The sequence below is a fragment of the Galeopterus variegatus genome, unplaced genomic scaffold, assembly GCF_000696425.1.
Source record: "Galeopterus variegatus unplaced genomic scaffold, G_variegatus-3.0.2 Scaffold598, whole genome shotgun sequence".
Classification (NCBI taxonomy): domain Eukaryota; kingdom Metazoa; phylum Chordata; class Mammalia; order Dermoptera; family Cynocephalidae; genus Galeopterus; species Galeopterus variegatus.
The window spans coordinates 575,937-587,531 of NW_007726709.1; the positions used below are offsets into that span (position 1 = coordinate 575,937).

The following is an 11,595-nucleotide window of genomic DNA, read 5'->3' on the forward strand; positions in this document are numbered from 1 at the left end:
CCCTCGCTCAGCCAGTGAGCGGGAACCGGTCTGTATGTGGGATCCGAACCCTCGGCGGGAGCGCCGCCGCACTCCCAAGCGGCGCACTGTAGCAGTGCGCCACCGGGCCGGCCCATCTTATTTAATTTTTACAACAACCCTGAAAGGTGGGAATACTACTCCTGTTAGATAGGTGAGACTAAGTCTGAGGGGCTAGGGAACTTGCCTAAGGTAACCCAGCAAATAAGTGACAGAATCTAAATTTAAATCTAAGTTGTTTAACTCCAAGGCCTAAGTGGTTTTCCCCTCTTAAACCATGTTGTCACTCCCAAATTCAGGGACCTAGTCCCCCTGTGCATGAATGTGGGCTCTGGCCTGCCTCTTAGATCCTGCCCGCCCCCCCCCCTCCCCGGGACTGAACTACAGCTGGAAGGTCAAGCCTGTGTCAAGACTGTCCAGGGACCAACCCCCAGCCCTTGTCCTCTTTCATCCGCATGCTGGGCAGGAACCACACCCACATCAGCTGGCGGGGCCTCTCTGAACTGTCAGAGGCTGCTCAGAAGCGAGGCCAGCTTTTCTGATGCAGGAGCAGGAGAGAAGGCAGCAAAGGGGGACCGGAAGGCAGCTCCCTGGGGCTTCGGCCTTATCAGGCATCCTGAGGCACAGTGGGGGAGCTGGCGGAAGCAGGAGGTTGGGGCCTGAGGGACCAGATGGGAAGCTCTGCCTCTCACAAGTCCCGTCACTGGGCCCCAGGGCTCCTTCCTCCAGACAGTGGATGGGCATCTCCAGCCTTGGTCCAACACCAGGAGGAAGATTCACAGGCCACCTGAGATGTCAGGCAGCAGGCTCTGACACTTCTCCTTCACTGTGCAGTGCTCTTCTCACACAGTGTGACTCACAGTTTCCGGACTGCAGCAGCACCTGCTGCTGTTCCCTTTGCCTGTGATGCTATTCACCAGACTCACTCCTAACTCTTCCTTCAGGGTCCAGCTCAGGAGCATTGCCTGCAGGTCTTCTCTGTTGCTCCCTGCCTGCCCTCAGGGCTGCGTCAGGCGTCTCCCCATCACAACACCTACCACACTGCATTGTAACTCTAGACTTGGGACTGTCTATCCCACTAGACCGTGAGCGACTTCAGGTCGGGAACATCGTTTATTGTATTCCCACAGAAAACACGTCACTAATGCCTGGCAAGTGCGTGAGTGCGTAAGGGACGATCGCAGATGTGCCTCCGAAAAGAATTTCACAGGAGCTGGAGGTTCATCCCACCAGGGTCTTATGTACAGCTGCACCTCCATGTCCCCAGCTCCACCCTCCCTGCCAGCCTCAGCTTCCCTACTCGCCCACACCCTGGTGCTCTTCAGAGCTGCCCTGAGCACACACCTGCTTACTGGCTTGGTTTAGGCTCCTGGGATTTAGGAGATAAAAAGCCTCTTTGAAACTTGTTCAGAGTTATCTTTGCTACCTACCGTCTAGTGAATCAAGGAACCAAATGGCCACAAATGATGAAGAGGAGAGCTGTCATATGGATGAAGAAAGTATAGCCAGCCCTGGCACAGACTCTTTTCTGGATTGTTTGGTCTTCCTTTCCCACTTCTCTCCTCTCTCTATATCCCATCAGGACTCCTGGATACCAGAAAGTTACACACCATAAGTGACTATCCACATAGTGAGTGGCACACAGCAGCCATGACTGAGGCTTACTACCTGTTCCAGCCCTGCCCAGCCAGGCCTTGGCTCCAGAACACAGAGCTACCTCCTGCCAGAATTCTGCAGGTGAGTCTCCAGACAGGTACATATCGCTCTCCAGAAGCCCAGAGGCTACATGGTTAGAAAGATCATGGCTGGGGCAGGACAAGCCTGGGGCTGGAGGCCTGTGTCAGGGCACCAGACAGGAGGAGGCTGGGAGAAGCAGCCTGTCTCACATGCACCTGGGTCTCAGATGCCAGAGAAATGAAGTAGAGCATGGAAGAGGTCCTGGGAATGCCTTGGCCTTGGGCTGTAGGGGAGAGAAGGGCACTAAAAAGAAGCCTATGGGGCAGCTAAGGGACCTAGTCAGGTCCCCTCTGGATGCTGGGAGAGCTGAGGCAATAGACATCACTGCTTCCTCTGGCAGCTCACTCTAAAGGCCCAAATTATTTCTGACTTTGGAGCCAGGGAAAGCCCATAGAACTTCAGAGGACTCCTCCCCTTCTCCTTTCTCCCCTTCCTGCTCACCCCCATCCAGCCTGGGAAGAAGTTCTCCCAACAGGAGGCAGGCTCTAGGTCCCTGTGCATGGCCAGGACAGTCTGAGTGTGGGCTGAGCACACCCCACACTTCCCTACCCCACTGCTCTATACCTTGTATGTGTCTGGCCCCAGGGCCAGGCCAGGTGGGGAGCTCCTTGGTCTTCCCAGGAAAAGCAAGACCCTGCTGCCTGCTTCCTGAGTGGCCTGACATGGTCAGTTCTCCAACTCCAGCTGGCTTCCTTCCTTTCCTCTTTCTTCCCTTACTCCGTTGGATGAACTGTGAAAGCCTTGAATTAACTGACCTTGATTTCCTTGTAAGAGACATGTGACAACGCCCACCTAGCCGGCTCTGGCCCACCCCTTTGGCCTGGCCTCCTTATTTGGACTGCCTAGCTTTTCCTGGCCTGCCCAGCAGGAAGCAGAAACCAGTATTTGAGCCAATTCCAGATCAATTCCACATAATTTATGGTAGCTGGGCTCCAAAGGGTAAAAACCAGTGGGATCAGGGCTCTGCCCTGTAGGAGCCCTGCCCCGAGGGAGGCTTTGACCTCTGTCCATGGGCAGAGGAAAGGACGTGCAGGAGGAGGTGGGCAGAAGCCAGGGTGAGAAAGCAGCCCCTAGGCTCCCAGGAGTTCATGAAGGCAGACCTATCCTCCCCCCCATTTCTCCCTTAACAGTGCCTACCAGTGACCCCAATTCTCTTGCCTTCAAGGCAAAGAGTAGGGCTCTGAGGACACTAATGACTCAGGCCCTAGGGTTCCGAAAAGAGTGGGGTGCTTCCCCAGCCCCCATTCTCTGCCTGGTTTGCACGGGCAGTGGGCCTGCTTGAAGCTGGGGCTGGCTGAAGCCAAACGATCACGCTGCTGCCTGGCCCCATCCTTCCCGTTGGGGAGCTGGACTGGACCCAGGGGAGCCTAGCTGTCTCATTCAGCCTGGTTCTGAGGTGGACGCCCCTTCTCCACTGTCCCACCTACCTGAATTTCTGGACCTGACTTCTGTCTTCTCTCTTGCTTGCTACCTACTTGACACTGCCTGCATTTGGCCTTGCTTAGGAAGGGGCTGTGGAGTTAAATTGCACCGAGACCCCCACAGGCCGGTCAAGCTGTTTCCACCCCCAACTCTCCTCTAAACCTCTAGAAAGAACAACTAGCTTCTCGTCATAGGCAAAGGGCCATCTGTCATCATTCTCCTCTGCTAAGAGGCTTGGGTATTGGAAGATGAATAGCCTGAGCTCTCTAGTACCCCTCCCCTGGGGTGGCTGTTGACAGCTCGTTGAGGGAAGAGGGGGGATAAACCTGGACAAGCTGGTGAGAGTCACTAGGCCTAGAGCTAGGAAATAGAGGTCTCAGGAGGGGACTCAGTGGGTGGTCTGCTAAAGAGCAGTCTGATCCTACTTGGCCACATAAGCTCCATAAAGAAATGGGCCCAGACCTTTGCCGCCTAGAACAATGAGAACAGAGTCTGATCATTCCCAGAGAGTGGAACCAGACTCAATGGCAGGGTGGGAGCCCAGCTGCAAGTCAGTGATAACAGTACAAAGTGGAGAATGGCCAGGACTTAGGAGTTTGGGAGTTGGCACCCTCAAGTTGAGGGGTCTGCTGTCCCTGTAGAATGGCCCCAGGGCCCAAACAAGGCCTTCCTCCCCTGGCTGAGAAAGAGGGCAAGATCCATAAGGCCAGAGTCAGAGAGAACTCAAAAGGGGTAGGAGAGGGTTGGGGAGGAAGCTACCAGGTCAGGGCAGGAGAGTATGAAGATTGAGATAATACTGGGGCTTGTCTTAGAGATAAGAGCTTTCCTTATCTGGGGGAATCTAAGGCCAGGGAAGGGCACCTGGGGGCTGTTGCGGTCTGGCCAGAGAAGTTTGAGAAAGGATCTGCACCTGGGAATCTGGAGGCAGGTAGAACATGTCAGGCGTATGCACTCCAAGAGTCTGGCCAGTGACCTGTCCTCTCTGTCCCTTGGGTGCATTTGGTGTCTTTCAGCTTTGGGTGATTAATGCTTATTCTTTTGTTTTTTTCGGCAGCTAGCTGGCACAGGGATGGAACCCTGGACCTTGGTGTTATCACCACTGTGCTCTAACCAACTGAACTAACTGGCCAGCCCTTCCTTAACGCTTCTTTTGAAGGTTCCTACTTGTTCTTTGCTGGGATCAGGGGGAGGGGCTGCCTTGGAAGCTGGGAAGGCCAGAGCAAGGTCCAGGGCAAGGAGCTGGTGCCAGGGGAGCTCACCACTCTCTCCTTGTAGACGATGTACTTCAACCACTTGAAGTCCTGCCACTTGAAGCCAGCGAGGACAAAAAGAGAATCACGCTCATACTGCTCGGGCCGTTGCATGGCGCCCTCGGGGTAGGTGATGCGCAGTGTGGTTTTGCTGCCCACATCCTTCTCAAAGCCTTTCACTGGTGCTGAGTTCAGTCTACAGAGAGAAGGCCAGTCAGAGCACCATGATACCAAAACACCCCAGTTACAAAGAATGGGTGTCTAGGTCACCCAGTGCCACCTAGTAGTCTGTTCCAAAGCCCTCCAACCCAGGGTTCTTGAGGATTCTGTTGACCTCTGGTCCAACTAGCCAGTTGGACAGATAGTTCTCAATGGGCTCAGAGATGAGGGTTTGGGCTAGGACACTCAGGTGTCCAGGGTGCTGCTCTGGGGAGCTCACCTGACCACAATGTCATAGTCGTCAATTCGTGACCCCAGAGACTTGTTGGCAAGGACACCTCCATTGCCCACGATGATGCAGCGGCGGCAGCGGAGGCTGTGGAGAGAGAGGCAGAGACCTCAGTGGAGAGCTGTCCACCAGGTCTCTTTCCCCCTGCCCCTTTGGCCCTTGACCCCATGCCCTTGGCCAGGACCAGGCTGGGATAGAGTTGGAAGACCAACGGACTCCTGGCAGCATTTCTTGAGAGGAGGCCAGAACCATACTGTGCATAGCTGGCCCTGGGACACCCCGACATCCCTAGCCCCGACACTTCCTCAGGAAAACGCATGCATGGAAAGGCTTGTGTATGAACCCCAGGTGGGGAGAAGAAGCTCTAAGATGGCATTCTAGGGTACAGGTTCCCCAAGGATTAGTGGGGTTTGGACAGCTTTCAGGGGAGAGGAACAAGTGGGCATGGCTTGATACTATGCCAGGAAAGCAAGAACAAGGGAATAGGACTGGGGGCTCCAGGACTCAAGGCTCAGATTATTTTCAACTCAGAGGTCCCCAGCTTCCCAGTAGCCAGAGGGGGCTGCTCATTTTGCTTCTATGTTCTGAGGCTTCCCCCCTCCAGGGTCTGCTGGCTTCAGAGCTGTCACAGCCTCTTGGACTTAAGCCTTGCCCCCACCACCCAGACCCTCAGTCCCATTGCTGGGCTGATCCCAGCCCCAGTGTCTTCAGTCCTCACCCTCAAACCTCTGATGTCTGAGGATTGGGATGTGTTGCCAAGAGCTAGCAGCCCATAGAGTTGCAAGTCCACTTATCTGCTTTACCCACCCCAGTGTGTGTACTGTATGTGCACGTGTGGATATGCTGGAGAATCTGCCCGTGTCCAGGAAAGGAGAGCTGGGCCCCAACACCACTGCACATGCCAGGTAGCCAAGGGACAGGAGGCTGGGCAGCAAGCATCTCACCTGTCCAAGGCAGGGGTCAGGCGGTACTCTTTGGTGACTGACAAGATGGCTTTGATCAGATTGTCTGTGGACAGAGGAGAAAGGTTGCTGTTAGAGGGTCACTTTAAGTTCCTACAAAATGTTTGCTGCTAATCCTACTCAAAGGCAAAGTTCCTGGGGCTAGAGTGAAGGTGGAGGCAGGGAAAGGAAGCTCCAGACGCAAGGTTGGGCTGGACCACAGCCCTAACTTTCTCCCTGAGAATGGAGATGGAGGCAGGACAACAGGCAGGCATATCTCTGCCAGGAGCCAGTCCTAGCCCTGGTGTTCAGGTTCTTCCCCAGGGCTTCTTCACCTTTCTTGGGAGACTCATCTGGTTTTCTGAGGCTCTGGAGTCAGGCTCTAGGACATGCATCCCTAGGCTGGGGCCCTGCCTGGAAGCTGGGCACCTCAGTCTCCCCCAGAATGGAAGTACCTACTCAGAGACAGGGACCATGTTGTGCTCACCTCTGCACCCCCACCGAGCAGACACCAGGAAACAGAAGAAGGGACAACCAATGACTTAAGAGCTCACCCAGGCAGACCACTTGCCTCACTTTCTGATACCACCTTCCCCTCACTTCCTCCTTCTCACTGCCAATCTCTAACCCTGCTCCTTGCCAGGCTCTGTACTTCCTCACCTTTTCACCCTGCAGCCTGGCATCTGCCCACCTCCACTCCACTCAGGATGCTCTCAGCAAGGACCCCGTGACCTCTGTGCTCTCAGACCTTGATTCCTCCTTCTCACTGCCAATCTCTAACCCTGCTCCTTGCCAGGCTCTGTACTTCCTCACCTCTTCACCCTGCAGCCTGGCATCTGCCCACCTCCACTCCACTCAGGATGCTCTCAGCAAGGACCCCGTGACCTCTGTGCTCTCAGACCTTGTGACCTCTATTCAGACCCCACCTTCGTGGCCTCTCTCTGGCTTTGGCCATGATGCCTGCTCTCCTTTCAAACTCTGGTGTAATGACAGCATTATAAAACAATGTATAATGTTTATTGAGGGTATTGGCTTTGGAGTCAAATCCTGGCTCTGCTACTTAAGAGCTCTGTGACCTTACATAAATCACTTACTTTCCTTGAACTTAGTTTCCTCATCTCTAAAATGGTGATGGCAACTCCTACTCTGCAGAGTTGATAGGAAGATAAGAGAAAATATACATAATGACCTAAAGATAAAGTAGATTGGTACCACCACAATGGAGAGCATCTTCATAATATCAAGTAACGATGTAGATATGCATAGACTAACATCCTATAGCTATACTCCCTAGGTGTATAGCATTGAAAAACTCACACATTTGTTCAAGGAGACTTGTACAAGAATGTTCACTGCAGGTGTTTGTAATAGCAAACGTTGGAGGCAACCTAAATGTCCACCAAAGGAAAATAGATTAAATGTGGAACATGGAATACTACACAGCAGTAAAAGAAAAAAAAAAAAAAAAAAGTCAGTGACCTAGAGCTGTATGTACGGATATGGATAAATCTAAAAACCATTAGCAAAATAATCAGTTTGAAAAGACACACACACACATACATACAATGATAACATTTGTAAAGTTTAAAAACAAGCAAAACGATACCATATATTTAATGGATATACAGCTACGTAGTAAAAGTATATGCGTAAGGCATAGGAATGCTAACACCAAAGCCGGGACGATGGTCTCCTGGGGAAGGAGGAGGACGGAGTGGCAATGGCCACACACAAGCTTTAACTGTATCTCATGTTTTATTTCTTAAGCTGGATGGAAGGTACATGAGTGCTCCTTATATTATTCTTTATAATTTTTCATATGCCCGAAATAGTTCATGTAAAGAAAGGGTGTCTCTGAAATGAAAAATAACAAACTTATAATTGTTTAAAAGAGGGGGTGGAGATACTGTCAGATGCAGCAGAGAGGTCGAGTTAAGGACTGAAAACTTTCCTTTGGATTTCACGGGGGCCCTGGGCAATTTCACTGAAGTGCTGGGGTGGGGTATGAGGGGGAGATATTCCTCAGGAGTAAATGGTGAGAAAAAGAAGGCAGTAGGTACAGCTCAGCTCATCTTTCCAGAAGTTGAGTGAGAATAGGGTAAGAAAACAAACCTTTAAGGAATGTGCTATATAAAGCGCCTTCAGATACACCTTATGGTGGGCTCCACGGAAGGCTACAGATTCTCTCCTCTTCCCACCTCTAATTTCACCTTTAAGGAAGAGAATATTGCTACTAATTGGCCAAAGTTAAGGATATGAATTGGGCTTTGTTTTCTAGGAGGAGAACCTTAGTAGAAAGGGCACACACTTCCAGGTGATTTCTTCTTGCTGGCTGATGGGCTCTGTACTGGACCTTCCTGGCCTTTCTATAGTAGCTGTAGAAGCAGAATCTTGAGTGGGGATTTAAGAGAAAAGAGTAGGCTGCTTGGTTACCTGAGCCCAGGAAAAAGGAGTTTTTCAAATAGTCAACCCAAGCCATTAGATTTGTCCTTGGAGGTTTGAGGTCAAAGTTTAACAACATTTTTGCTGGCCACTGTCTTTTCAGGGAGGGGTTGGCTCGAGGAGTAGAGTACTGGCTGGCTCTTCTGTGCATTTTTGAGTCTGCTGGCCAGATGATATTACCACTGTAACAGTTATTTAATTTAATTCTGATCACAACCTTACACAATTGTATTATTCTCTCCATTTAACTGATGAAGAAACTAAAGCACAGACAGGTTAAGTGACTTGTCCGAGGTCACAGCTAGTAAAGAGGCAGAATTCTGATCACAACCTTACACAATTGTATTATTCTCTCCATTTAACTGATGAAGAAACTAAGGCACAGACAGGTTAAGTGACTTGTCCGAGGTCACAGCTAGTAAAGAGGCAGTATGGGAATCTCATCCCTTTATGTCTGACCCTAAAACCCAAACTCTTTCTCACCATACTATGAAATAGCACAGGAATTTGACAAAGAAGCAGAACTGCTAACCTATTAGGAATGGGAAAGTCTTAAGTTAGGAGGGAACCGTGTGGGTCAGGTCTCTAAAGATATGGAAGGGGATAGTTTCTGAGAGTATAAGGGAATGGTTAGCCTTGGACGGGATAAGAAAGGATTATTAGAGGGGAGACTAGGTTAAGGTGAAAAACATGAGGAGCTTGGGGGCATTCCTAGGGGATGGCCTCTGTTTTCTCTAGGAATTTCCCCATCATACCCAATGCTCTAGCATTCATGTTTCTGGCAGCTCTTTTTTGTGGTCTCATGGCTCCTTGTACGTCCCTTACCCAAACTATTACTGTTCTGTACTCTGAGTATCTGTATCTCCACTAGACTAGAGCTTTTTGAGGAGGGGGGCCATATCTGTCTACCTCACTGCTGTATAACTAGTCTCTGGCAAAGTGGTGGACTCTGAGTAAATATTCCATTAAAGAAGTAAGAAGAAAGGAAGAAAAAGAAAGTACCGTTGAGAATGGAGGATGGATGGATCAGGTGTATCCCCTGCATGGGGACTTGTGAGGATACAGCCCTGTCCTGCAGGACAGAGAGACAGTCTGGGGGATGATATGTAAATGTAGGTCAGAGTTCCCAACATACCTTGACCTTTGATCCCAAAAGGTGGCACAAATTCCCGGATCCTAGCCCACTTGCGAAAGGAGTCATCCAGGAACATGGGTGCTGGCTTGGAGAACCTGGAATACAATAGGGCTGTTGAGGATCCACAAGATCACAACACGCTGGAGTACTGGTTGGCTCTTCTGTGCATTGGTCTTGGCTATGGATCTGCTGGAAGCCATCCTCTACCTCCCAGTATCCCTTCCCTACCCTAGCCTGTTCACGGGTAGCTGCTGAGGGGTTTGGCAGATCTTGTTCAGTGGAGCCTGAGTCTGAAGGAGCAGGCTGGTCAGTCTTTATTTGGCCAGCTGTAGAGTGGAGAGACAAGATTTGTTCAGCAAGGGTCAATATCTCAGAGCTACAAACTCTCTGGAAGTTTATCTGTGCATCCATCAAATATTCACTGCTGCCCACACTGTTCCTGCAATCTGGGAACACAGAGATGAGACACTGTCCAGTTGGGCAGAAAAATATCCAAAAGTACAGCCAGTGCAAAGAGACAGATTTTGGAGAGAATTCTGGGAGGTGGGCCACCCAGGGCGAGGAAGAATTCATGGTGAGAGGGCAAAGCAAGTTAAAAGGTACAGGAGACAGAAGTTCGGAAGAGAAGAGAAAGAAAAAGCAGAGTTGTGTGATTAGGAGGCAGGGCTGAGAAGAGATGCTTGAGGTCAGGAGGAACCTGAGTGCATCTGCTAGTGGAGAGAAGGAAAGGGGACACTAAGTTCCTGTAGAGAGGAGGAGGGATCCAGAGTTCAAGGGGAGGGGTTAATTTTGGCCTTGAGAGAGAAAAGGGGAGTGAAGGAGGGTGGAGTGATGCTGGGCTGGGGAGAAGGGAAAAGCCAGGCTTCACTCTTCTTGGATAGGCAGGGTGCAGGCATGGGGAAGGCAGAACGAAGTCAGACAAAATGCAAAGGCAAGGGAGGCACAGAGGGAGATGGTACAGGAGGGATTGAGATGCTTGGAGAGCATGACTGCACAGGGAGCCTAGCACCCTGGGTGTGAGACCCTTTTCAGGGCACTCGGGAGCTCTAAAGATGGCCATTACCACTTACTGTGTGCTGAGAGTCTTGCTGTGGGGCCTGCTTGGGGACTTCCTGGCCAAAAATGAATGTGTGGAGGCCTTGGCTTCTTTTCTTTTTCTTTTTTTTATGGCGGCTGGCCGGTATAGACATCTGAACCCGTGATCTTTGTGTTATAAAGCTGCAGTCTAAAACCAACTGAGCTAACTGGCCAGCCTGGTCTCCTTATTTCTAATTCAACCTGAGCCAGCCCACTGAATAACTGGAGGCTGCCGGAGAGGCCTTCCAAGGCCCAAAGCTAGAACTTACCCTTCCTAGTGTACTATAGCCACAAGCATCCATTTCTCACCCCCATCATCGCTGACACCATTAAAACCATCATTCCCAGGAGGAATAATATCAGTAATCACTTGGAGATTTTCACGTGAACTGGAAAGAGGCAGAAAACTTTCAATCCTGCCCCCTCATCCTCATTCTTTGCTAGGAAGAAAATGTCAACACTTGATAGCATTGAAGCCCATTCCTGCATAATGGCTTTCCTTTGGACTTCTGGGTCCCGGCAACTGAGTCAGGGCACTTCCACCCTGCGTACAAGGGTAATGCATATTTCTTGTGTCTAGTATAGAAAATCTAAGTAAATTAATATATTTGATGTTTTACCAGAGGCATAGAGGATCCTGGCCACGGTCTACGTGAAATATAAAAGGAAACAAGGTCCCTCAGTAAGCCTGCATCGAGAACCTCTCCTTCTGTGTCAGGACTGAGCTTATAAAATTTTTGTTTCTCAGAGTCAAGCTTGGACAGGATTTTATCTGCTTCCCAATATGTACTGGATGTCATATCCTAATAAAATCTCCTAAGATCAAGCCAAATGATCTCAACATATTTTTACCTTTTCCTTTGCCTCAGGATTTTATCTGCTTCCCAATATGTACTGGATGTCATATCCTAATAAAATCTCCTAAGATCTAGCCAAATGATCTCAACATATTTTTACCTTTTCCTTTGCCTCCCCCCCCTTTTTTCCAGATGATTAGAAAGCTCATTATATTAATTTCTACTTTTTAAAACACCTTATTTTTTGTGTAACTTATCATATGTGTTAATTTTGGAAAAAATACAGATAAGCACACATACACAAAATAAAAATATCCCTAATCCTACA

General features: G+C 50.1%; 1 protein-coding gene across 3 annotated transcripts in view; it reads right to left on the reverse strand.

Moving 5' to 3' along the window:
- The window catches only part of ST3GAL3 (ST3 beta-galactoside alpha-2,3-sialyltransferase 3), a 32,975-nt gene extending 23,420 nt beyond the window's left edge, over positions 1–9,555 (reverse strand). For 2 of the 3 annotated variants that reach the window (XM_008570397.1, XM_008570398.1), the window contains exons 1-4: positions 9,394–9,551; positions 5,820–5,883; positions 4,867–4,962; positions 4,437–4,623 (exon numbers count right to left, since the gene is read on the reverse strand). In XM_008570397.1, coding sequence (XP_008568619.1) covers positions 4,437–4,623; positions 4,867–4,962; positions 5,820–5,883; positions 9,394–9,469 — 423 coding nt within the window. In that variant the 5' untranslated portion in view covers positions 9,470–9,551. Of the gene's footprint in view, positions 1–4,436; positions 4,624–4,866; positions 4,963–5,819; positions 5,884–9,393 lie in introns of all 3 variants that reach the window. The other variant, XM_008570399.1, reaches the window with a different exon arrangement.
- Positions 9,556–11,595: the final 2,040 nt, after the last annotated feature.